Source organism: Elephas maximus, chromosome 3 (assembly GCF_024166365.1).
Source record: "Elephas maximus indicus isolate mEleMax1 chromosome 3, mEleMax1 primary haplotype, whole genome shotgun sequence".
In the NCBI taxonomy this organism is placed as follows: Eukaryota; Metazoa; Chordata; class Mammalia; order Proboscidea; family Elephantidae; genus Elephas; species Elephas maximus.
This window is the reverse complement of record NC_064821.1, coordinates 67,416,960-67,443,418: the sequence shown is the minus strand read 5'-3', so window position 1 is coordinate 67,443,418 and position 26,459 is coordinate 67,416,960. Positions and strand designations below refer to the sequence as shown.

The following is a 26,459-nucleotide window of genomic DNA, read 5'->3' as shown; positions in this document are numbered from 1 at the left end:
TTCTTCCTTCCACTCTCTCTCCTCATGTCCATTCAGGTAGCTCTGGCCCTCTCTGCCCTCTCATCCACCCTCCAGACAGGAGATGCCAACATAGTCTCATGGGTCCATTTGATCCAAGAAGCTCACTCTTCACCAGTATCATTTTCCATCCCCCATTCCAGTCCAATCCCTGTCTGAAGAGTTAGCTTTGGGAATAATTCCTGTCCTGAGGTAACAGAAAGTCTGGGGACCATGGCCTCCGGGGCCCTTCCAGTCTCAGTCAGACCATTAACTCTGGTCTTTTTAGGAGAATTTGGGGTCTGCATCCCACTGCTCTTCTGCTCCCTCAGGGGTTCTCTGTTGTGTTCCCTGTCAGGGCAGTCAGCGGTTATGGATGGGCACCATCTAGTTCTTCTGGTTCAGGCTGATGTAGTCTCTGGTTTACTTGGTCCTGTCTCTTAGGCTCATAATTACCTTGCATCTGGTGTTCTTCATTCTCCTTTGGTCCAGGTGGGTTGAGACCAATTGATGCATCTTAGATGGCTGCTTGCTAGCGTTAAAGACCCCAGAGGCAACTCTCCAAAGTGGGATGCAGAATGTTTTCTTAATAGATTTTATTGTGCCAATTGACTTAGATGTCCCCTGAAACCATGGTCCTCAAACCCTCGCCCCTGGTATACTGGCCTTTGAAGCGTTCAGTTTATTCAGGAAACTTCTTTGCTTTTGGTTTAGTCCGTTTGTGTTGACCTCTCCTGTGTCTGTTTTTTTTTTTTTTTTTGTACCTCTTATCTTTAGTAATACATACTACATACAGTGTTGCAGCAGGTAATTTGCTGATGATATCATTTGCAGATGTTCAAAGATTGGATTTATAGATATCAAAAACCAAAACCAAACCCAGTGCCCTTGAGTAGATTCCGACTCATAGCAACCCTGTAGAACAGAGTAAAACTGCCCCACAGTTTCCAAGGCTGTAAATCTTTTGGAAGTCGACTGCCACATCTGTCTCCAGCTGAGCAGCTGGTGGGTTCAACTGTCCACCTTTCTGTTAGCAGCCGGGCACTTAACCACTGCAACACTAGGGCTTCTTTGTATAAAGATACTGATAATAAAAGGCAATAATAATGAAAAGTTAAAAAAAAATGTATTCGGCTTATGTCAGAACCGACTTTACAACAGAGTCGTGGGAACCGAACCCTGTGGTAAGTAGAGGACTACCTGTAAAAAAGAAAATGTATTCAGCACCTTACCTTTTCTGGGGCAGATGAGGAAATGGTGGCTCAGAGAGGTTAAGTGACTTGCCTAAGGGCACATACCAAAACCAAACCAAACCCACTGCTGTCAAGCCGATTCCGACTCACAGTGACCCTACAGGACAAGAGTAGAACTGCCCCATAGGGTTTCCAAGAAGCCGCTGGTGGATTCGCACTGCTGACCTTTTGGTTAGCAGTCGAGCTCTTAACCTTTCCATCACCAGGGCTCCAAGGTCACATAGGGCTTCAGAAAGCTGAGAAGCGCCGAGCAGGGCAGCTTATATATAAGGTCTGATGCATAGAATGTTCAGGAAAGGTTTTGGCCAGCCACCCAGGAAGCCCCACATGCAGGGGGCTGGGAAGGGCCTGAGATACTGGGTGGGGAAAACTAATCTGTAGTCCCAGCTGCCCTCCATCCTCCAGCCCCGGAAAGGCCCCGTCTGCGTAGGTGCAGTGGAAACAGCACGCGCCACGATTCCATAGCCTTGTTCAGGACCAGAGCCCGGGATTACTCACTGTATATCCTCAGGGAAGTCATTCCCCTCTCTGAGCAGGTTTCCTCTCAGGAACGTTAACGCTGCCACGTTGTGGTTTGGAAAGGCCAATCGACACAGCAAGTTCGAAAACTTCTATCTGGGTTACCTTTCTCGACCTCATCATCTGGAAGATTGCCGGAGGGCACGAATGCTGTGTGGAGTTGAGCAAGTAGCACAATCTCCCTGAGCTTCGGAAAACAGCGGATTGCCAAGTGATTTTTAAGTTCCTTAAAAAAAAAAAAAAAAAAAAAATTTTTTTCTAGCGCCGAATAAATAAATAAATCCGGAATGTCTCAGTGGTCGACTCCGCTGGGAACTTCACAGGTCGCTTCCCTCCCTGCTGCCCCTGGATGGCGCTATCTCTTTAAGCAGCCCTGCCCGCCTGGGCCAATCACAGTAGACAGAAGTTCTTTAAAGACCAAAGGAGGGAATTCGGCCCGAGAAGGAAGGCGGGGCGGGGGCGTGCCTTCCAGCCAATCGGAACCGCCCTAGAGACCAATGACTCAAGTGCAAAGCCCTGCTGACCAATGTCAGGGACGGCGGGAGCCGGGGCGGCTCCCGCTGTGTGACAGCTGGCCGGACCAATGGGCACGTGGCCCGCGGCCTATAAGAGCGCGGTGGGGCCCCGGCGGCAGGTTCTATAGGGTCGGTTGGTCGTCGCTGTCGGAGCTGTGCCCTGGGTTTGCCTCGCCGTCCCTGCCGCCCCATCCCTGCATCCACGCCCCCCGCCTTGGCCCTGGCCCAGCCGCTCTCCCTGCCCTTCTACCCTAAACCACCCCCCGGTTTCTGCCGTCGGGACTCCGGGGCCGGGCGGATGATGCAGTCGGAGAGCGGGGCTGAGCGCCGGGACCCGGCGGCCGCGCAGGTGGGGACGGCTGCGGCCTTGGCAATGGCCACGGCCGCCCCGGCAGGCGGCGGCCCCGACCCGGAGGCCTCGTCGGCCTCCTCCGGACAGCACTTTAGCGGGCTCACCTGGCCGCAGGTGAAGCGGCTGGACGCGCTACTGAGCGAGCCAATTCCCATTCACGGGCGCGGCAACTTCCCCACGCTAAGCGTGCAGCCCCGGCAGATCGTGCAGGTGAGAGAGCGCGAGAGTGGGGTGCGGGGCTCTGTCCTGAGGCTCATTGTGGCTGGAAGGCACGTGGAGTCGATTCTACTCGCTGGACAGCTAGGGGAACAGGCCCAGAGAGGGGCAGGGTCTGTAATAAATCTCACAGCGCATTAATGGTAGATCAGATCCCTTCCTCCCTGTACCTCAGAATCCCACCCCACTCAATTCCTGGCCCTTGGAGGATCCCCTATTCTCCTCGAACCACTCACCCAGGCCTGGCTGGGAGGGGAGAGAGAGATAGCGAGGAACTTGGCGAAGAGGACAGCCCCGTCTGCAAGGACGAAAGATGCCAGGCAGCTGAGATGGGTAGGTGTACAAGCCTGGATCCAAAATAGCTCTTTTCATCCCAACCCCAGATCTCAAGGTCTTAGGGGCAGCCTCTGCCCTTGTCCTCTTGCAGCCTGTGGCTCAATAACCCACTTTGAGGTGGGATGGCTGAGAAATCCTAGCAGGGTTGTGCTCTTAGCTGGGGTTGTGTCAGGAGGGGATTAAACATCAGGCCAAGCCTGAGGCTCGCATCCCCCAGGACAATATCAGGTGTTCATTTTATGTGTCCTCCTTACCCCTCCCCAGGATTGGAAATGAAGGCCTGCCCAAGTCTCAAGCGCCAAGCCCCACCTCTCTCCTGAGAAGCCAGAGACTGGAATTCTGGCAGCCCTTCCTCATACTCCCAACTCTTCTTTTTACCTGACCCTCAACGACCCCAAAACTGCTCTTTTATCTCTATAGCTCGGGCATTGTCATGTCCCAATATACCAGGGTATAGTAATTATTGTGCTCATTTTATAGCTGGAGAAGCTGAGGCTTTTTTGCACCCTTGCCCCAGCTCCCAAGACTCAAGGCCTTAGGGGATCCCCCTGATGGAAAGAAAATCCAGCCACAATTCCTGCAGATTCATGCCAGCAGATGGACTATCTTTCTGGTGAGGCAGCCCACCAGCTAGGTGAAGCCAGCCATTCCCCTGTCTCCTGCTGCTTTAGCTTCTATCAAAGGGCGCAGGGTGCTTGCTGGGGGATTACCTCGCCCCCACTCCCAAGGAATGGGAGGGGGTGGAGGCAGATTCTCCAGGGCTGACTCACCAGAAGCCCCAGTGGTGCTGGACGAGGCATTCCTGGGCTGCCTGCTGTCATCTGGGTAACTAGGAAACCAATTTAGGCTTTTCTCCCCAGGACAGTCAGGCCAAACATGGAACCCCAGGAATGTGGCAGCCAGGCACAGGGGGAGGGGTCAGTGGAGCCCCGTATGGCAGCTTCCCTCTGCAGGGACAAGGGGAACACTGGACGGGAGTTTCCTGCCCCTGGAAGTTTGGTACAAACTGCCTTTACTACGGATACCTGCTCTGTTCATGGAACTAACCCATTGCCGTCCAGTCAATTCCGACTTATAGAGTCGAACCACCCCATAGGGCTTCCAAGGCTGTAATCTTTTATGAAAGCAGACTGCCACATCTTTCTCCCACAGAACGGCAGCCGGTGGGTTAAAACCGCTGACCTTTCAGTTAGCAGCCAAGGGCTTAACCACCACATCACCAGGGCTTCTGGTTCAAGGCACCAGGGACACAGATGTTTGGGACCCAGTCTCCCTGCCCTCCAGACGCTACCAGGCAGGTGCAGGAGACTGCAGGTCAATAAGAGCTCGTTTTAAGTCAGGTAGTAGTACAGTGTCCTAGAGTAGGGTCCGAGAGATCACAGAACCCAGAAAGCTGTTGGCTGTTGGGGGAGGGGTGACAGACTTCTGAGCTGGACTGGGAGGTTCAAGGCCTGGATTGCTGTCAGTTACTTTGCTGGGCCCAGTGTCCCCATCTGTTCAATGAGGAGATGGGCTAGACTGCTCTCCACTGCCATTTCTGGTTCCAGAGTCCAAAGTGAACAGATAGATGCCTTTGCCTGGCCTGCACAGCTGCCTCCACAGGGAAAAAAGTCCAGTTTCTGGCAGGAATCTACAGCTGGCAGTTTCCAAAGCAGTGGGGATGTGTCTGGGGGGTGCTGGTTGTTGACTCTGGGCTTCTCCAGTCAGAGTTGGCTCACAGCTCAAGAATTAGAACTTTTCTCTCTCTCCATTCCCACAAGGCTTCTACAATAGCAATATGAGGAGCTAGAGCTGCTATTCTGGATTGTAGCTGGGCTGAAGGGACCCACCTCCTGTAGGAGTTCCCCTGCCTGTAGCTCTGGAGACCTGGTAGAGTTAAGTTCTGCCAGTGTTTATCTGTGTGATCTTGGACAGGTTCTTTGCCATTTCTGGGTCCTGATGATTGAATTAGACAATCCTAGAGATCCAACCTCTCCAGTTGCAGCCAGAGAGCCTGCATTAAGCAACCCTAAGTGTGAGTTTTGCAAGCCTGTAACTGACAACGCCTATGGTCTCCCTGCAGGTCTCAGCAGCTGGCCTGGGAGCAGAGTGGCTCTGGGGAGGGCCTTGGCACAGGAGAAGGGAGGGCACAGGCACTGCCTCCTCCATGGCTGGAAAGTTTGATTCAGGAGGTTCCAAGCTGCCCTGCAGTTGCTGGGCGTGGTGGTATCTGGGGACTGTCTGCCAAGCTGGCTGTAGTCACACCTGGAAAAGAAACAACAGCCGCTGGCTGGCTGACACAGCCGGTCCCATGGCCCTGACGCAGGAGATTTAACGAGGGTACTGCTACCTACTCACCAGGCCAGATGCCATGCTTTAGGGTGGGCACCAGCTGGGAGCAGGAGCTGGCACTGAGTCTGACTCCGTTGGCTCTAATGGGACATGGAGAGGGGGCTGCTCTACTCTGCAGGTCTAGCAGAGTCCTTGGGCCAAGGTCTTTGGACCACTTCTTTCGTTAGTCTGTGTGGGCATGCTGCCAGCTGGCATGGCATGGGTTAGAAGGACCACAGGATGGACCGCAGCAATTGACCTTTTACCTCTGGCCACTTCTGTCTCTCTGACCAAGACACCCCCAACTCTCACCTCTCCACTCCCCAACTGCTCCAGCTTTGGGCTTCAGTGACTTGAGGGTTGCCTTCACTTTGAAATTTGGAAAAGGAGGGAGGGTTAGAACCCTAGTTTCTAGTCTCTGCCTCTTCTGAACCCTGACACTGTAATGTAATAGAAAGAGTCAACCATATCTGAGTTTGAAGGCACCTCTTCCTGATTTTGGGAAGGTGACTTCATTCCTGTGAGCTTCAGTTTCTCCGTCTATAAAACGAAGATCATAAAGTCACCCCCACAGGCTCTGGTGAGAAGGTCCAGTACTGGTACCCAGCCAATATTAACACCCCCCTTTACTTCCCTCCCCCCGCACCAGGTTCCTGATGGTCAGTTGCTTCCCCTGTAGCCATGTGGACACCTTCCCCTAGACAAGGTCCTCTTCTCCCCGGAAGCCTTCCTGGAAGGCACCGCCCGCCTCAGATTGCCCCACTGTGCTTGCCTCCTCAGCAGTTCGTTGCATTCTTTGCAGTAATTCGCTGTGAGGCGAGGAGGACAGCCTGGCCCAGGTGCTGACTTGGCAGCAAGGTGGGGTCGCATTGTTACTCGGGTAGGAATGCTGCCTGGTCACTTTCAGCATGGTGTCCAGCCCCAGCTTCAGTCTTCTCCCCACCTGGTGCTTCTGGCTAAAGGAACAGGTTCAAGGTGACTTTGTGGGTTTACCTGTCATGTTCCTGTTCCTCAAGCCTGAGGGCTGACTGAGGACAGAGACCAAGTCTCTTGGCTCCAGAAGCTTCCTGAGGTCTTCACCTGTCCTTTCTCCCAAGAGTGGAGAGGGCCTGGGTTTTAACTTCCAGCCCTGCCATTTCTGAGTAGCTTCCACTCTGAGCTTTGGGTGTTTCAGTGCTATAAGCCTCAGTTTCCTCATCTGTAAAAAGAGTATAAAAGCATTTGCTACACTGGGTCCTTGTAAGGATGAGTGTGCCCTAGTCAAAAGATCAGGCATGGACTTTAGAATCCAACTGACCTGGATTCTGATTTCAGCTTGGCTACTCTGTGACCTTGGGCACGTTCCTTAATCTCTCTGAGCCTCAGGTTCCCCATCTGTAAATTGAGACAATAATACTCAAACATAGGATTATTGTAAGGGGAATGTGGTAATGCAGGTGACCTGCTAACTATATTCCCAACACATTTAGATGGACTAGCAGAGTGACTAAAGGAACCCTGGTGGCGCAGTGGTAAAGTCCTTGCCTGCTAACTGGAAGGTTGGCAATTCAAACCCACCAGCCGTTCTATGGGAGAAAGATGTGGCAGTCTGCTTCCATAAAGATTACAGCCTTGGAAACCCTGTGGGACAGTTCTACTGTGTCCTATAGGGTCGTTGTGAGTTGGAATAGGCTTGACGGCAGTGAGTTTTAGCAGAGTGATTAGGACATGTCTCTGTCTGAGTTTCTGAGTTTCGTTTTCAGGTCTGCATTTACCAGCTCTGTGACCTTGGGCAAGTGACTTGGCCTCTCTATGCTTCTGTTTCCCCACCTGTAAAGTGGGAATGATAGTACCTCAGAGGTACTATTAGGGTTGTTTTGACGTTAAGTGGGTCTATATCTGTATCTTAGATCAGTGCCTGGTGCTTAGTGAATTCTATGTCTATGGCTGCTATTGTTATTGCTGTTCTTTCTGAGTCATTCCTCCAAAGGGACCATTCTCCAGATTTGGATTTGAGGCTCAGCGAGATAAATGACTTTCCAATGGCCTGACAACTGGAAAGTGGTAAACAATGATTGGCCTAGCTGTGAGAGTATTACATGGAAGCCCATGGCAGACCCCGGGGCCCAGCCTCCTGACTCTTCTTCCCCCTGCTCTCCGCCCCCGCAGGTCGTCCGCAGCAGCCTGGAGGAACAGGGACTGCGCGTGCACAGCGTGAGGCTGCATGGCTCAGCTGCCAGCCATGTGCTGCACCCCGAGAGTGGCCTGGGCTACAAGGACTTGGACCTGGTGTTTCGTGTGGACCTGCGCAGCGAGGCATCCTTTCAGCTGACCAAGGAGGTGGTGCTGGCCTGCCTGCTGGACTTTCTGCCGGCCGGTGTGAGCCGGGCCAAGATCACACCACTGACCCTCAAGGAGGCCTATGTGCAGAAGCTGGTGAAAGTGTGCACAGACACAGACCGCTGGAGCCTCATCTCGCTGTCCAACAAGAGTGGCAAGAATGTGGAGCTCAAGTTTGTAGACTCAGTGAGGCGCCAGTTTGAGTTCAGTGTGGACTCCTTCCAGATCATCCTGGATTCCCTGCTGCTCTTTGGCCAGTGCTCATCCGCACCCATGTCTGAGGCCTTCCACCCGACAGTGACAGGCGAGAGCCTCTATGGGGATTTCGCTGAGGCCTTGGAGCACCTGCGGCACCGTGTGATCGCCACACGAAACCCCGAGGAGATCCGTGGGGGTGGCCTTCTCAAGTACTGCCACCTCCTGGTGCGGGGCTTCCGGCCTCAGCCCAGCACTGACGTCTGTGCCTTGCAACGCTACATGTGCTCCCGCTTCTTCATCGACTTTCCAGACCTAGTGGAGCAGCAGCGCACTCTGGAGCGCTACTTGGAGGCCCACTTCAGTGGGACTGATGCTGCCCGCCGCTATGCCTGCCTGGTGATGCTGCACCGGGTAGTCAACGAGAGCACTGTGTGCCTCATGAACCACGAACGCCGCCAGACACTAGACCTCATTGCCACGATGGCGCTCCAGGCACTGGCTGAGCAGGGCCCAGCTGCCACCGCTGCCCTAGCCTGGCACCCTCCAGGCCCCGACGGGATTGTGCCTGCCACTGTCAATTACTATGTGACCCCTGTGCAGCCTCTGCTGGCCCGGGCCCACTCCTACCCAACCTGGCTGCCTTGTAATTGACTCGGACCCTGGCCAGAAGGGGCTGGACCTCACCAGATTGGGTGGGGTCTCCAGGAGAGTGTGGAGGACATGATCAGAGACAGGCAGCCTGTGGCAGGTGGCCCAGTACTGCTGCTGCAGGGTAGGGCCTTCAACTGAACAGACCAGACTCCCCGAGGGAGACCTCTGTGGGCTTACAGCCAAGCTGGGGCCCTTGGCAGCAGGGTCCTTTGGTTATTGCACCACACACTTGGGCCATATGATTATGGATGCTGGGACCATTTGTCTTGGGGGTAGATCACCTTCAGGAGACAAAGGAAATTTGGAATGGTAGCCATAATGCCCAGCATCTTGAGTTGATTTCCATGGCCCAAAAAGGGTCTTTTTTGGCTAGGGCCAGCCCACAGTGATCCCAGCAGCCTCCTTGGAGGGCCAGCAGCCCACACACATAGCTAAAATATGGTATGTTATGGGGACTACTCACTTTGGGTCAGGCTGGGCCACTAACGGGGCCAGTGGTCCAACCTGTCTAATAACCGGGAGGAGGGAAATAGACATGTGGCAGATAGCTGAGTTTGTGCAGGGGTAGGTTTAGCCCAGTGCCCTAACACACCCTGAGCTGTGACACCTGCCTCTTGAGGGGTCTAGGTGTGCAGTGGACAGGAGCCAAGCAGCCTGGGGCAGGACCTACCCATGCCCCCTCCAAGGTGTTGCTCCCTTCCCCTGTGTTGTACGGAGCCCTCCTGCCGGGGAGCTTATTCTTTGGAAAGTGCTGGGCCCAAAGTGGCCACAGTCAAGTGCTCCCTCCCCACTGGCCTGGTTAGAGGGTCCTCACTTGGTAGGTGGGAGCCATGCCCCACCTCCTTCCATCCCTCTGGATTTATTACTATTTTGCACTCTTAACACCTGCCAATAAAGATCATCTAAACTGAGCATAGCACCATGCTTTCTCTTGGGCAAGAAGGACTTTCCATAGCTGTGGGGCCTGCACTGCCTCCTCCAGCCTGAGTCTGGCTCACACTGTAGGCATGGTGGGGTGTCAGACCTGAGCTGTGGCTAGGGAACCAGCCCTCCTTCCTTACTCTCTCCCTCAAGCCGGCCCCAGTGTGATGACTGTGTGCTGGGACCTCGTGTCTACACCTCAGCCAGTCTAGGACTCTCCCGTTAAAAAAAAATCCTGGAATCCTAATGGCCCTGGACCTGGCCTCACTCCAGGTCAGGCTGCTTGACCCCAGCCCTGTACAGGAGCAGCTGGAGAATGAGCTGGGTGAATCTGGGCTGGAGGCCCCTCCAGGAATGGGGGCTAAGCCTGGGGGAATTCCAGAGAACCCCAGAGTTAGAGCCTGGGTAGGGCTTCTCTGTCTGGGATAGGGTCCCTCAGGCCTTCAGCTCTCTCCCTCACCCCAAATGCTGATGGGGAAACTACAGCTGTTCCAAGGCATGCCCTGGCTGTCTAAGAGGGTCCCTAGAAGGGCAAGATCTCTCCTTCCCAAACCCAGAGGGGCTATGCGAGGCTGTCTGGGAGCTGGTGTCAGCTGCAGGGGCCCGGGGAGCTGTTACCTGAGGGCATCAGCCAGTCACCAGCCTGGACGCTGCCTACTGTTTACCCAGCCTCTTTGATCCAGGAATTGCAAAGACTTTAACATATTCAGCCCCATTAGGGGCCTCTGAAGTGGTGACTTTGATGGTTCTAAGCAAGATCATAAAAAACAAGGCTGCAGAGGAGGCTCTGGGTCACCAGGGCGAGCCAGCTGCCTCACCTGCCCGGTGGGTCCCTGTGGGTGCCCCCCAGCCCCTACCGCTGGACTCAAAACAGCTGGAAGAATGGGTGGAATGACTTTCTCTGCTGGGTGACTGAAAACAGCCCCCCACACACAACCAAGCCCACCCAGCTAGAGTCCTAGGAGGAACTACGTTTGTCTTGCCTAATTTGGCCATTTGAGCCTGGGCACGAGGGCCTGCTCACAGTGGGTGTAGCTTATTGGGCTGGTGAGTGGATTCACCTGGCTGTGCTTGTTTTAGAGGGTGAGAAAGCCAGAAACCCATGTGGACACCTGCATAGATGCTGCATTCCGCCCAACATGTGCCGGACACCATTCTGGGCATTGGGAATGCCTCAGCGAACAAAACAGATCAGATTCCCTGCCCTCATGGAGATTACATTCTAATTGGGGCAGAAAGAAGATAAGTAAACTACAGTATATGATACAGTAGGGTCAGGGTTGGAAATGCTGGGGTTTGCAATTTTAAAAAGGCTAGGCCACATTGAGAAGGTGATACTTGATTGAGCAAAGACTTCATTAAGGTAGTGGGAAGTGAGCCACATGGACGTCTGTCTGGGCAAAGAACATTCCGGTCAGAAGGAGCTTGTCTGTGAATGTACAAGTGCTCCTGGCAGGCATGTCTAGGGGAGGGCACACGCGCTGCTCGGATGGGTGTGTGGATCCCAGGGTACCTGGCTGGCCTGTGCGGGTGTGTGTGTGCTCACTGCTGCTGATCCGAATAAATGCACAGGGGTGTGGATGTGGGAGGGTGAGACGGGAATTCACAGTAACAGCTACCATTTCTGGAGTGTCTTACTCCAGGCTAGGAACTGTACTAAGGTCTTGGGTGTTGAGAATATATATATACAGCAAAACACACCAATTCAACTGCTTCTCCATGTACAATTCAGTGACATCGATTACCTTCTTCAAGTTGTGCTAAGATCTTCTTGATCATTATTTCATTTCATCCTCAAAATTCCATGAGGAAAGAGGAAGTATTATCATCCCCATTTACAGACGAGGAAACTGAGGCCAGAGAGGTCAAGCAGGCTTGTCTGACTCCATGGCCATTGCTGTTAACCTGTTGGCCACCCTGCTCCTACATCATTGATTTCACATGGATGATTGTGACAGAGTATATCTCTTTAACATGTATGACAGCATGTTTGACATGTGACAGTGAAATAGTTTGTATTACTGTGACATTTGTCATTTTATGACTATGGCAGAGTGTAGCAGAGTGCCAAGATATTTTCTTGATGTACATATGACTCTAGCCGTGGCTGCGGTGACCATGACAGGGGCCTGTGGTGGCAACAGGCATGCCTGTGGTTGTATTTGGGGGTGGTACAGTGTTTCTGGGTGTGAGAAAAAACACTGACTCAGTGGCTGACATTGCTCTTCTCATGGACAATTTCTGCAGCCACCTAAGATGCCAGGACAGGCAGGAATCAGGAAGTGGGAGTCAGAGCCAATGAGGGGATGGCTGAGAAGAGGGGAGAGCCTTGTCCCTCCCCCCCAACCCCACAGTGCTCTCCAAGCAACAATCCACCCACGCCTTTGGACCCAAAAGGAAGAGAGAAAGTCCCAGAGGCGGAAGAAGTATTACTGAACTTTGGGGAACAGAAGATACACCCCCCAGGCAGTTAGTGATGTGCTGGTCCCTCCACCCTTCCTTCCCCCTCCCAGTGCCCTGGGGAGGCTGACCCATGTGGACTGCATCAATGACTCCCTTGTTCCCTGGCTTCCTGTTGGTTTTAGCCAATGAGAGGCCCCAGCAGGAGACTGAGGGGAGGGAGGAGAGAGAGGTGCTTATTCCCGCTGCTTCCTCCCCACCAGTTTGCCATGGTTGGCTGCATCCTTCAACCAAAGGCCAGTGCTCCTATCATCTACACTCTCAGGTTCCTATGCCCTCCTCTCCCTCACCCCTTATGGTCTAGGAGTTGTAAAGGCTCCCACTGTTGCTAGCTCCAGGGCACTGCACCACCCCTTGTAAGCTTCCTAATCGCCCACATCTTTGGAAACGTTGTTAGGTGCAGTCAAGTGGTTTTGAACCCATAGTGACCCCATGTGACAGAGTAGAATGGCCCCATAGGGTTTTCCATCTATGGAGCCACTGGGTGGGTTCGAACTGCCACCCATTTGGTTAGCCGTCGAGCACTTAACCTTTTGCACCACCAGGGCTCCCTCCTTTGGAAGTAGTCCCTTTTAAAAAAACTCTTCCCAGTTTGGTGTGCCGTCTCCTGCTGGAACCCTGGCTGACAAAACAGATTCATCCAGTAACCAACACTGACACGCAATCCCACACAGGTCATCGTGCTGCCATGTTATCACAGACATGCACAACCTCCCTTAGTGTCACCAGCCTCATGTGCATTGCCATCCCCAGCCTTCCTCACCACATCCTTCATCAAGGAAGACTTCCTGGAGAGGGTCGGCTCTGAGCTAGGTCAAGGGAGAAATCAGTCTGCAAATCAGTGGACGTGTCCAGGCTGCCAAATGTAACTGAACAAAAGCTGCTCCAGGAACTGCCAACTTAAAGAACCGTGACAGATATAAGCACAAAGGAAAGGCGACATGGACACCTGCAAAGTAAACCTCAAAGCTATACACATTTGCCTCAAATTACTGAAATTTATTTTTCCAGCATGTATAAGTCAGGGGACTGTGTCGATATACATTCACTTTGCAGAATTCTACAAGGTCTGCGCTGTGTGTGAGTAAATGTGCCCCCTTCCCCTCTACGATTAGGATATTTGGATAACTGTGATTCCTTTTTCACATTTTTCTGTTGCCACCACCTCTTCCTGAGAAAAAGTTGTGTCCTCTCTAGGAACCAGCAGCTGATTGTCTTTCTGAGGGGCCACATGCACGCTCCCACACAGGGAGAGCAAGGTCAGTGGATGACGGACACTGAGGGAATTCAAACAGGCCTCCCAAAGCAGTTAGACCGAGAGGCAATGACATCTACCGACATGGAGACCCACCTGCACTGTAACTTGTTTAAGAATGATGACACTTCAAAAAGAAACTCTTTTCCTTTTCACATCGGAAATGTCTGCTGCACCCTTTAGTAATCTGATTACATCTCAGGGGCCTGTTGTAACATCTCCAATTGTACAACGTAAGCTGAAGTCCAGTGTGGCATACATAAGGAAATTCTTAGTATAGGCAACCTCCCAGGATTGAGTCCCTTGCCCCTATAAAGTGAAGGGCTCCTGTGAAGTGAGGAGGGTGCTGAAGTTGCGCAGGGTCAATTCAAGACGTCTTCCTGAAGGAGGTGCCCAGGGAAGAGCAGAATCCAGGAATCCAGATCCACAGAATAGAGGCTCAGAGGAGCTGGGAGGAGCTGGGAAGAATAATTTCAAGAGCTTTAATTACCTCTTTCCCACAGCCACCCGGCCCCACCCAATCCCCTCCACACCCACCTCCTTAAGAGGGGCCACTATAGACAGAAGGTATAGGGGGCAATATTATGAAATAGGCCTCCATTGGCTCCCACCCTGGAAGGGGTGGGCCCCTGGAAGCAGCAGAAGTTCCCTTGGGCCTTTGTCCTTGGCTGGCATCCCCACTGGTCTGAGCAGCTAGAATGGAATGTTCCTGCCCCCTCTTCCACCTCTCCCCTTATGGCGTTCCCCAGGCATGGGGTGGGGAGGCTGGGAGGAGGACCGTTCTAGGGATTCCTGATATGGTGATGCTCTGGAAAAGCAAAGCCCACACTGCCTGGGGGCTCTGTTCTGTTCGTCTCTCCTGGACTGGGCAGCTTTCTTCCAGTAAACATTTATAGATTCCTACTATTTTACTATGTACTAGGCACTTAATGGAACCTCTCATTTAATACTCTGAAGTTATCTCCTCCCTAGCTGCCTACCCCCAGAAGAAGACTAAGAAGAGGAGGAAGAAGAAGCAGCAGCTCAGAGAAGTGACTTGTCCCAGGTAGCCCAGCTGTGAAGTTCCAGGCCAGGACTGAATCCCAGGTCTGTCTTGTTCCAAATCTGGGCACTTTCTGTACTCCACCCCACCCCACCGCCCCACCCCACCCCACGGAGCTTGTCACCCTCCTCCTCTGCTATCCAGGGCCAGGCTCTTTGCTCTCCTCTGCACCAAACATTCCAGCAGAGAGAGGAGGCAGCCCTCCAAGGCAAGCCCAGGCCCTGCCCCCAGCCCTCATCATCCGGGGCCCACCCCTGTCAGAAGCCAGGTGTGCTGACTCAACCTGACTCATGCCCCAGGGCCCAGACAACCAGGCTGGCGGTGTGCCCAGGGCTTGGCAGGATTGGGCACCTTATGCCACCCCTCTAGAGTCTCATCGCATCCCTCCCCAGAACCAAGGACCGGGGGTCACTGTACCCAGCCTTAAAGGTGAGAGCCCAGAAATCCTCCCCTCCAAATGGCGCCCTCATCAGCCTAATGAACGAAAAGCCACATAGCCTAATGCTCAAGGGATCCCTACTTGTAGGCTCCTTGACCCTTAGTTTCCTCACTGGAAATGGGGATGATAACCCCTACTTTGCACGGGTGTAATATGCTTAGCACAGAGCCTGGCATAGAGGAGGTAGCTACCATTATTACAGAAACAAGGGTTCCCTTCCAGGGTGCAGCCAAGGCCTAGCGGGGGAAGAGGGCAGCTGGCAGGATTTCAAATAGGCTCATTCTGGTTCAACGCTTGCTGAGAATTTGCTTTTCCAACCCAGATATACTGAATCAGAATGTACATTTTAACAAGATTGCCAGGTGATTATGTTAAAATGCAGATTCTGATCAATATATTATGGGGGAGAGGAGTAGAAGAAATGCAAATTGTCAGCAGGGGGTCGAACTTGAAGGAAGAAGAACCGGTTCAAAGTCCTGATGGCCTGGCATCTCCAAGCTTTCCCAAATACCTCCTCTCCTGCTGGCTATAAGGCACTGAGCCTCTCCTTCAGCTCTGAGAAGCCTGGGTGCCCAGGATTTTCTTGAGGGACCCAGCTGTCAGTAAAGGGATCCTCCTAGAACTTGGCCCCGTTGGTCGCTTCAGCCTAATCTCTAGGAGGCCACCTCAGTCTCCGGGTTGGCAGCTGGGCAGGGTGTTCTGATCAATTATCAGTGTAACAAATCTGCGTGGAGTGAAATGACTCCGGGCTTTTACTCTGATGGTAACTTCCACCAGGGGCAACCCCTCTTTCCAGGAAGCCTGTCCTGATAGACTCCCTCCCTGAGAACCGGGGCTCCACCCAGCTGAAGGGTCTCCTCACCTCTTCTCCAGGTTAGTCCCTGCCCCCAGAAGGCTGGTGATGGGTGCAGCTCCAGCCTCCAAACCCACCCAGCCCAGTAGGCTATCACTGAAACTACGTGCCCACTCTTGTGCCTCACCAACCACCACTACCTGCTCCCTCTGCCAAACCGACCCTTAAAGCGAAGGCTCTAGGCCAAGGAAGCCTCGGTACCGCCGTGAAGGGAACAGGTGAGGGCGGAGACACTAAGGACCAAGCCTGTTCCAAGCCACGCCCCACAGCCTGCAAGGTGCCATTGCTTACGGCCTGCGAAGCAGCCCCACACCGCTCTCTGGTGGCGTTGACCCGAGATGCCCTCATACAGCTCCGGCCTGGACCAGACTGCACACAGATGCGCCAAACGGATGGAGGGGTTACCCAGGTGAGGGGCGGGGCCCAGAGAAACCCTGAACTGGTCTCCCAGCTTCGGACATCAGTCTGAATAAAGGCTCTTGTTGCCCTCATTTCCCTTTGCTGAGGTCCCGGATTCACTGGTGGCCACTAATGTCCTCACAGCACATCTCCCCCAAGATCCCTGCTCTCAGTCCAGCCCCAGAACTGGGACCATCAAGAAAGTGTTCATGAAGTTAGGAGGGCGGGGTAGAGCCAATTTCCTACCCAAGGGCAGGGTTGTAGCCCTCCAACAACACAAACTGTCCAGCCCCCAGGAAGCCCCCTGGGATGGGGACCACCAGGAAAGAAGGCTGCCTGAAGGAGGGCTGGGAGACATAATCTCTTAAAAGCCGAGACCCTCTGATTCAGCTCTGCTTCTTGAGGCCCTTTACTGAGTAGATACGAACGTCTGCTGATCAAGGAGAAAATGGAGCCAGGCTGGCGAGCTCCTAGAGGGGGGCCCTAGGTGGCCCACACAGGTGTGAGAAGGTGACTTTTGTTACCCAGGTGAGAGGTAATGGACAGACCACTACCAGGAGCCAGGGCTCAAGTCACAGAGTGCTGTGTGATCTGGCCAAGCCTCTTTATGAGGGACAGTGGGGCAGCCAGAAGTGGAGGGGGAGTCAGAAGCCACCTTTGACAGCAGGGCCAATCTCCATTACTCCTCTGATACAGCATTTTCCCCAGCAAGAACCACCTCTAATTCCCTGTCCCCTCCTCCTCCAAACCAAGCCAAAGCTGATTATCAATAAATCCCGGTCAAAGGCAAAATTGTGGTGGCTGATGAGCACTTTACACCATCAGCTAAAAGCTTCCCTGGGTCAAGTGCCCCCCTGGCACCCAGCCAGAAAACAGTTCTGGCTGCAGCCTAGCACTGTGGCCAGAAAGCCCCCACTGTGTCACCTCCAGCAAGTTCCTGTCCTCACTGGGCCTCTAGCTCTCAAAGGACCCAAGTGGCTTTGGAAGGTTCTCCCTTTCTGGGAAAGCCAAGGATGCCAGCATCCCTCACTGCTCTCCTGGTCTCCAATCTTTGTCTCAGGGGCTCTCGTCCTCCTGGTCCTCTCTTTGCCAGCTAAAAAGGGGTTCAGGAAGGCCTGGCTGTTAGCCAAGAAACCAGCCCAACTTTGGTACCCAGGAAGAGGAAGGGCTGATGGGGGAAAGTCAGGTGTGGTTCCCTGGGACTCAGCCTGTCAGAGTTGTGCACCTGACCTGAGCAGGATTAGACCAGAGTCCCGTGACTCTGACGTTATCCTCCTCCTCCTCCTTCTCCCCATTCCCAAACCCTGATATGGGGGAGGGACAGTTATGGTCAGAGAGTAAACTGACCCAGAGAGGGGGCTATGTTCTAGGTCACAGAGCAGACAAGGACCAGACCCCAACCCTCCCCAGTCCCCACCCCCCGGACAGGGGAAGAGACACTATGGGAAGGGCACACACAAGCCTAGGACTGGTTCTGTCCCTCACTGGTATGTGACCTTGAGAACTCCCTTCTCCTCTCTGTAAAAAGAGGACTCCTTTAAATTAGCTCCTGGCTCCATCAGCAAAAGCAGTACATGTTTCTAGGGCTAACCATGAGATCTAAAAGAATAAAATATTCTTGCATGACTTGTGGGGGCAGAAGAAAGAGCTCTGCCCCCATGCTAACCTCACACAGCCCTTGCGGTAGGTGGTGATACCCACTTCCCAGACTGACAAGTGAGGGAGGCTGCAGTCAACTCAGTCAGTGAGCAGCACGACAGCAGCAGCCAGACCATTCACAGCTGAGTGCAGTCAGAGGATGGGGAGCCCAAGGGGCATCTGAATAAGAAGAGAAGCAAATTTTATTTCAGGTTTGGCCCTTTAAGGCCCCCCTTTCCAGCAGCTGATGCCACACCTGTTCCCTGGGGCCTGTTAAAGAATATCACCTGGCTCCATCCCTGGCAGAGCCATCTTAGCGGCTAGGTTGGGGTAAAGGGTTCCCTAGGTCCTGCCATGTTACAGCCCCGAGAAAGGCAAATGAGGTTGTAGGTAGTTGCCAAACACTGGGCTCTGGTTTTCTGCCAGCTGTAGTCTTACAGGTTTTTTGGGGTAGTCTTGTCAAGGCTGCATGAGGGCATGAGAAAAGACCTGTCTCCTAGAGGCAGGAGTGCCTGAGTATAAGTATGATGGGAACAAACCTTCAACCCCTCTGGGATTCCATCTCCCCAAAAGGGAAACAGGGGTTTAGAAGAGAACTCAGTGGTACATCCCTGTGCCAGCTCCCAACCCATCCCTGACCTCATTATTCTGCCCTCCCGAAGACAGAACTGGGCACTGTCAGAAAGCAGCAACTTCAAGGGCAAGACTCTTGCTACACTCCCACGGAACCTAGGAAAAGTAACGCGGGTGGAGGTGAGGGTGGGGGGTGCAGCAGGCTCAAACTGGTAAAAGTTTGCTGCCGGACCCCTCCTGGGATCTGAGCACAGTGAATTTGTCCAACTCCCCACTGAGGACTTGGTGCTACCACCTCACTCCCCCAGGTGGTCTGGGAGAGGCGGCCACAGAAAGTGGACAGCTTTATCAGGGACCCAGCAGACTCCATAAATCCCAAGAGAGATCGGGAGCCCTACATCACCCACCCCGCGCCCCCCAGATGCACCAACCGCTAATACTGCACCTCAGAGTCCATTACTGGGCCCCCGGCCCCCCGACTGTCTCTTTCTGCGGTCAGTCTGCCTGTCCATCCCCGTCGGTGACACCGTCCCTCCAGCCGGCAGTCCACAGTCCTTCGGTGGGTATCTCAGCGACAGCCGATCTGGCGTGGCCGGGGGGTCCGGGCGCCGAGGTCAGCGCTGGGGGGAGGCGGGGCCCCGGGGCGGGCTGCGGCGGAAGGGCGAGTCGGGCTCGGGGCCGTGGCCTCGCCGTAGGCGCCCGGCGCCCCATGGCACGCAGCCGCCCAGGCCGAGCGCCGAGGCGAGCAGCGCGGGCGGGCGGGCGCGGCGGCCACGGCGTGGGCCCTTCTTGAGGCGCGGCCCGTGCGCCGCCAGGTAGAGCTCGGCTTGCGCCACGCCGCCGCTCAGGCGACCCAGGCTCTCCGCGCGGTGCGCCAGGCGCAGCTCGGCGGCCAAGAAGACGCGGTGCAGCTGCAGCACGCGACTCTCCAGCTCCGACACCAGGCGCCGGCGGCCCTCCACCTCCAACAGCCGCCGCCGCGCCTCAGCCAGCTCCAGCGCGCGCCCCCCCGCCCCCGCTGCGCCGCTGCCCGGGACCGCTGCCGGCCCGGGACCCCTAGCGCCCCCGCCAGCGCCCTGGCGCCAGCGCTGCAGCTCCAGCCCCTCGACCGCGCCTGCCGGCTCTGGGACCGCTTCCGATGGGGCTTGGGCTGGGGTCAAGGTCGGAGTTGGGAGCTGGGGCTGAGGGGACGGCAGGGGCTCTCGGGGCGGCGGCGGGGACCCCGGCTCGGCCGTCCCTTCCTGGGCCCCCGGGCCGCAGGCGCTGATGCGGCAGCCCGGCATCCCCCGGCCCCCGGCGGCCTGCGGCTGTGGGTCCGCGGGTCTGGCCGGTTGCCTCCGGACGGAGAAGGACGGACGCTGTGCACACGCGGAGCGAGACGCGCCCACAGCCTCCGCACCAGCGCCGCGTCGCGCTGCGCCGGCCGCCGGTGCGTCTTATGGAAAAACGGACGGAGCGACTGACAGCGCAGCCAATCAGAGACTGGCATGCCCTGGACCCGCCCCGCCCATTGAGGCCGTTACCCAAACCTACCAAGTTAGTCGTTCTTCGCCTGGATGTGCCCGGCTAAGACATCCAAGTTTTGGGTGGAGAGGAAGCCCTGTCTTCCTTCGTCAGGACTCAAAATCATAAGCTCTGGTAGCTGGTGCTTAGGAATCATAGAATCCAGTCCTCACTTGGGGACGGTGAGAGCCTGGACTAGAACTCAGGAAGTCTGACTCTGCGCAGTGCTCGTCCCTGTACCGCACGCTGCCCTTGGCCGAGTCCGTTCTGCCTGGTCTGCTGGGCCACAGGCTCGCCAAGACCCCTTTCTCCCATCTCGCTGGGGCAGTGCAGGACTTAACGCAGAGGAACGACTGGAGTCCCGGTGGGATGGGATGCGGATTCGACAAGAGTTTGGGGTCCACCAGGCACACCCTTCGCTTGCAGAAGAACCACTTCAGTGCTGCCGCTGAGCCTGGGGGGCGGCTCTCGCGACCCTTGGTGGCCCCCCAGAGAAGTCCGGAGCTCCACGGACTCTTTCACTGTCCCTGTTTGCTCCTCCCAGCAGGTGTTCCCCACACCTTTTACACCGAGGGGGAAACGGATCCACAAGGAGCAGTGTGGTGCCTCGCCGAAAGTCATACTCTGGGTCAGAGGCTGAATCTGGACGGGAATGGGGCCAGCTGAGCCACTCATGCCCTCTGGGGCCTCAGATGCCTGGGTCTCCACCCTGCTGCAGAGAGGCCATCCTTATCTGGGTCTTTGGTCATCCAGGTAAAATGCCTGCCCACCTTCCCAGCAGTAGAAGTCACCCTGCCATATCCCCTCCCAACAGTGGCCCAGATACCATGACCCTGCCTGTTTCTGCTCAAAGGTGCCATCAGAGCTGGGGCGGGGGGGAGGCAGAAACAAGTTTTTGAGATGACTGGGAAAGTCTGCAACAGACCCTGGGTTCAGGAGGACCTGCTGAAGGTGTGGCCAGTGTGGCTACGGCCCCAGCCTGAAGAGGAGGCTGATGAGGGAGTTGAACTCCTTCCACGTGGAGGAGATAAGAACAGAGCTCCCCACCGGCCATGTTCTCTAAGTGCTTTCAGGTGTTTCAGACTGAGTGATGAGAACTCCTGGGTGTGGGTGAGGCAGCTGGTTTCTAAGAGGCAGCTTAGAAGGGTCTGGGGGGTAAGCACTAGGAGGAGGTGCCAGGTTCACCAAAGGGGAAGGGAGGAGGCTTAGTTAAAGGGAGAGATGGAGCAAATGAGAGGAAAGCTGAGTGGCTGGGAGTAGTGGAGGGGAAGGAGGGGGTCACTGAGGGAGCATGGCTGAGCAAGGGAATGGGGCTTAGTGAGGGGGATGGGGCTCAATGAGGGCTGGGGCTTATGGGCAGGGAGGTGTGGAAGGAAGCCACAGTGGGAGAAGGGGGTTTTATGAGGGGGGAGGGGTACTCAGGGAGTCAGAGAGGCTCAGTGAGGATGAAAGAGGCTCAGAAGTTCCCAGGTTGTCCCCAGCAAGAAAGAATGCGCTGCTGAATGGTGTTGTCCCTTTGAAGGTCTCTTTTGTGCCATCAAACCTCATGTCTTTCTCAGTGCAGAGGCCCCCTCCCCATCATGGTGTTTGTGTGTGTCAGGCAGATCACTACTTCGTACACCTGGAGGATGAATCACAGAGAACAAGACCAGGATTTACCTTCCAGCCTGAGCCAGAGAGCCAGCCAGGCCTGGGTTCAAATCCCACACACACTGCCCATTTAGGTGACCTTGGGCAAGTCATTTCTCTGAGAGGTAGGAGATGCGCAACATAGACTTAATGAATGACTGTGCGTCATCCCCGGGAGAGAGGCATCAGCAGCATTTTCTTCCTGATGAGAAGCCAAAGCTCAGAGAAGTAAAGAGGCTTATACGAGGTCACACAGCAGGTAAGTGGCCAAGCAAGGATTCAAACATAGGTCTGACCCACTCCAAAGTCATCCCTGACCTACCTGTTATTCTCTGACAATGTTCCCTGTTCCTATCCTTCATGGCCTTTCCTACAAGTCACAGGTATATATGTCTTGTATTTATTGTTTAGTTATTTAACAGTCTCCCCCTAGACTGGCTTTGCTTATCATGAGAATTCCCTGGAGTTAAGCAGAGTGCCTGTGCAAGAAGGCATCGATAACTGTTTGTTTGGATTGAAAAATAACACAAGGGTAGAGCTTATTGAGAATGGAGAAGGCTCCTTTTCCATCCACTATTTGTTCATTTTTTCTTTCACTCCTTCAACAAATTTGACTATTACCTCCTCTGCTAGGCTGGCTGCTGGAGGTACCACAATGATTAGATGGGGCCCTGTAAAAAAAAAAAAATTTTTTTTTTTTCTGTCCTTGGGGAGCTCACAGTCTAGGGTTGATACAGACAGGAGATAGCAGTTCAGAGAGGTACCTGCTGGGATGGGGGAATGACAGGGACCATGGGGACACAGAGCAGTTGCTGAGCCCAGATAGGTGGGAAAGAGATCAGGGGAGGGTATCCTGGAGGAGGTGATATTTAAACTGAGACCTGAAGGATGAATCAAAAGTGAGTGATGCACTTCCCATCCGGAGTGAGGGAGAATGAAGGAGACCAAAGACTCAAGGCAGAAATTAGTCCAAAGGGCTAATGGACCACATGAGCAACAGCCTACGTGACCTAGACCAGAAGAACTAGTTGGTGCCCAGCTACCACTACCAACTTCTCTGACTGAGATCACAACAAAGGGTCCTTGACAGAGCAGGAGAAAATTGTAGAACAAAAAATCAAATTCAAAAAGAAGACCAGGCTTACTCATCTGACAGAGACTGGAGGAACCCCTGAGACTATGGCCCTAAGATACCCTTCTGACCTAGAAATGAAGCCATGCCCTGAGACTACCTCCCAGTCTAACAATAGACAAATACATAAGATAACAATAACACCTGAGAGAAACATACTCCTTAGAACAATCAAAAAGGGAATTATCTGCCCAACAGCATAGATGAAAAGGCAGGAAAGGGTAGAAAATCAAGATGAAAGAATGGGGAAACCAGGGCAGAAATGGGGAGTGTGCTGACATACTGTGGGGAATGAACCCTAGGTCATGAAACACTTTCTGTACAAACTATCTGATGAGAAACTAATTTCCTCTAAATTTTCACCTAAAGCACAATTAAAAAAAAAAAAGTGAGTGATGCAGAGATGGTGGGGAACAGGGAGGGAGAAGGTTTCAGGAAGGAAACAGCATGTGCAAAGGACGGGAGGTGAGAGAGGTTTGGCATTTGCCAGCTTTCTTAATTGGCCTGAGCCCCACCTACCCTGGAGTGGTCAGGGGGCACAGCCAACCACTTAGTGCCCAGCCAGCCCTCATTTCAAATACATTTTTGAACTGTAATGATTACTGTGTTTTTCTAATCTTTATAAAAGCTAAACATTCCCTTTGTAGAAGAGCTGAGAAATAAAGAACATACTAAAATATAAAAAAGAATAGAGAAGGGGAAGGGGTATGGAATCAGAGAAACTTGGATTTGAGTAGAAGTTCAGCCCCTTTTTAGCTGTGCAGCCTCCTGGAAGGTACTTTCCCTCTGAACCTCAGGGTCCTCACCCGAGACATGGAATTGCTAATACCTATAACACATAACACAGACATTGGTGGCGTAGTGGTTAAGTGCTACGGCTGCTAACCAAAAGGTCAGCAGTTCGAATCCGCCAGGCGCTCCTTGGAAACCCCATGGGGTAGTTCTACTCTGTCCTATAGGGTCTGTATGAGTCGGAATCAACTCGACGGCAACGGGTTTGGTTTTGGTTTTATAACACAGACAAGGACACGAAGGCTCAGAGAGATGCAGGGTCTTGTCCAAGATCTCACAAGCTGGCCATGGGGTTGAACCACATCTGCCTGATTCAGAGCCTATGCTCTGAGTCAGAGACCCTGAAAGAGACCAGGCAGCCAGACAGGATCAGGTTCCAGAGTCCTGCCTGCCATATACCTATCCCTCCCTTCCAGGACGGGAGACAGACTTCAGAGGGGATGATGAGTGTGGCTGTGGCCCCAAGCAGAATCCCCCCATGAGCTGAGAGTGGAGTGGGCCAGGGGGTCAAGGCCTGAGGCTTCCACTTCCATCCCAGCCTGGAATATTCGAGGCCTCTGCTAAGCTAAGCGATCCAGCCCCTCCCTTTCAGCTTCTTCCTGGCAACCTGGCCTGGCACCCTCCAGGATGTGATCTCAGTTTAATAATTTAGCAGATGCAGACAAAGATAGCAGCTCTGAAAATAACGCAGCCAGGCCCCAGCCTCCATCTCCCCTTTCCCCAACAGACTCTTCTGCCCACCCCCCAAGGTCTCTGGTTGTCCCACACACCTGTCAGTGCCCCTGCCTGCCATGAGCACCTGACTTTACAGCTCTTTATCTTCCTTCTTGCCTTCCTCCTCTCTCAGCTCCTCTTTCTCTCTATAAAAAGGTTTTATCTCAACGAGGGCTTAAAGGAACCTCGTCCTAGAGGCCAGGAGACTTGGATTTAATTCACCATGTGGCTTGAGCAAGTCCCTGCCATTTCTGAGCCTCTGTTCCCACATTTGTAAGTGAGGCCTCCGGATTCCTAAGTGTGGCATGAACAAAATATTGAGGGTGGGGCTAGCTACTAGGGGCCTGAATGGCTTCCCCAGAAAGGCACGACTGCAGTGTCAATGTCTTTACTTCAGTCAACAGTACTACAATCCATCTTGCTGCTCCAGCCAAAGAGCTCACAGTGTTTCTTTGCTTTCGGTTTCCCTTGTGATGATAATTTTGCCCTGGTTATTATTCCTAGAATTAAAAGGCTGTGACTTGTGTTCACAATGGATATAGCAGGTTCCACGTTTTTGACAATAAGCTTTTCTTTCCTCTGGAAGGTTGGAAAGAGCAATATCTCTTCTTCCTTAAAGCATTGCTCAAATCACTCCATCTTTATGGGTCTCAGTTTCCACATCTCTAAAATGGCCAGGTGTTGAAGGGTAAGTCGGACAAGAGTAGACTCCATGATCTTTAGACTAGAAGGTCCCTAAGGGCTGAGACCACATCTGTTTCCTTGCATCCATTCAACAGTGTAATTAAGTACCAACTATGTACTAGCCAAGGAGCCCTGGTAACACAGTGGTAAAAGCGCTCAGCTGCGAACCAGAAAGCCGCCAGGTCACCACTAACCACTCCACAGGAGAGAGATGTGTCAGTCAGCTTCCATTAAGATTACAGCCTAGGAAACCCTGTGGGACAGTTCTACTCTGTCCTATAGAGTCACTATGAGTGGGAATCGACTGTATGGCAATATTTTTTTTAAATGTACCAGCAATTGTGCTAGGTGCAAAGGGTATACCAATCAATCAGAGAGGCACAGTCCCTGTTTCCATGAAGCATACATGTCTGCAATCAAAATCATTAAATCCCAAGGAATGTGACATGCAGGAATAATAAAGTTCCTGCTAGTATTAACTTAGTGCTTAGTCTGTGCCAGGTTCTGATTCTGTGAGGTTCTGTTTATTATTAGCATACCCATTTTGTAGACCAGTAAATGGGAGGACAGAATGATGAAGTAAATTGGCCAAGGCTACATGGTCAATGAGTGGCCAAGCTAGGATTCAACACCCAGGCAGTTTTCACTCAGAGCCTGTTTTCAACCACGATACCATAGTGCTTCCTGTTGTTGTTGTTAGGTGTGTTGAGTCAGTTTCTACTCATAGTGACCCTATGTACAACAGAATGAAACACTGCCTGGCCCTGCGCCATCCTCACATACATTGCTATGTTTGAGCCCATTGTTGTAGCCACTGCGTCAATCCATCTCACTGAGGGTCTTCCTCTTTTTCAGTGACCCTCTACTTTACCAAGCATGATGTCCTTCTCCAGGAACTGGTCCCTCCTGATAACATGTCCAAAGTACATGAGACGAAGTCTTGCCATCTTCACTTCTAAGGAGCATTCTGGCTGTACTTCTTCCTAGAAATCATGAGTAAGGAATAAAGTGGGTGACATGATCGAAATGGGAGTCAAGGAGGACTTCTGTTGAGAAGGAAATATTTATAAAGTTGAGACTTGAAAGATGAACAGGAGCCGGTCATGTGAAATTAGGGAGATGGACTTCTAGGCAGAGAAGATAGCAAGCGCAAAGGCCCTGAGACAGAAAGGTCACTGTGTTCAGTGCCTGGTAAACCAGCAGGAGAATGGGGAGAGCTGAGGTCAGAGGAGCTGCCTGGACCTGGAGGTCAGGGCAAGGGTTTCTGATTTTACTCTAAATGTAGGGACAGCCTCTGAAAGGCTTAAGTTGGGGATCAGCATGATCTGATTAGTTTTTAAAAGATCACACTGTTTGCTGTGTAGAGAATGGACTGAAAGGGAGCAAAAGGGGAATGAGGGAGATCAGTGAGATTACTGCAGTGATCCAGCGGAAAGAGGATGCGGGCTTGGCCAAGGGGTAATGCAGCGAGTGGGGGTGGGGCTTTAGATTTGACATTTATTTGGAGGTTTTGTGGATAAATTTGTGGATAAGAAATCAGCATGACTCCAGTCCCCAAAATGTGATGATTGATCCAGTCCCCACCTTCCCACTACTCAATCATTTGACACCAGTCACCCACGCAGCATGCTCTCTCTCTGACCCTGGCCACCCACAGGTAGGGCAGATCTCACAGGTTAAAAGGACACCATCCTTTAGACTGCCAAAGAGGCAGATGCCGTTTGAAAGTTTGGGAGTCCACACGATGCCCTCACTTTGA

At 53.3% G+C, this 26,459-nt stretch overlaps 2 protein-coding genes and 1 long non-coding RNA gene across 6 annotated transcripts; 2 read left to right on the top strand and 1 right to left on the bottom strand.

Moving 5' to 3' along the window:
• The first annotated feature begins 2,396 nt into the window (after positions 1–2,396).
• On the top strand, positions 2,397–10,386 carry TENT5B (terminal nucleotidyltransferase 5B). The gene is made up of 2 exons (XM_049878410.1): positions 2,397–2,846; positions 7,647–10,386. The coding sequence occupies exons 1-2, from the start codon at positions 2,583–2,585 to the stop codon at positions 8,664–8,666; spliced, it is 1,284 nt and encodes a 427-aa protein (XP_049734367.1). The 5' UTR covers positions 2,397–2,582; the 3' UTR covers positions 8,667–10,386.
• Positions 10,387–13,031: 2,645 nt separating this feature from the next.
• On the bottom strand, positions 13,032–19,656 carry TRNP1 (TMF1 regulated nuclear protein 1). 4 transcript variants are annotated; one of them, XM_049878407.1, is made up of 4 exons: positions 18,692–19,656; positions 18,313–18,402; positions 17,737–17,853; positions 13,032–13,760 (listed from the first exon to the last, which is right to left on the bottom strand). In XM_049878407.1, exon 1 carries the CDS (start codon positions 19,527–19,529, stop codon positions 18,861–18,863), a length of 669 nt encoding a protein of 222 aa, XP_049734364.1. In that variant the 5' UTR covers positions 19,530–19,656; the 3' UTR covers positions 13,032–13,760; positions 17,737–17,853; positions 18,313–18,402; positions 18,692–18,860. The 4 variants fall into 4 exon arrangements, with proteins under 4 accessions (XP_049734364.1, XP_049734366.1, XP_049734365.1 ...); XM_049878409.1 differs by lacking the exon at positions 17,737–17,853; XM_049878408.1 differs by lacking the exon at positions 18,313–18,402.
• A 424-nt stretch (positions 19,657–20,080) lies between these two features.
• On the top strand, positions 20,081–25,980 carry LOC126071683 (uncharacterized). Its single transcript, XR_007516368.1, has 3 exons — positions 20,081–20,502; positions 21,354–21,637; positions 25,556–25,980. It is a non-coding gene; the product is annotated as an uncharacterized LOC126071683 (long non-coding RNA).
• The last annotated feature ends 479 nt before the right edge of the window (positions 25,981–26,459 follow it).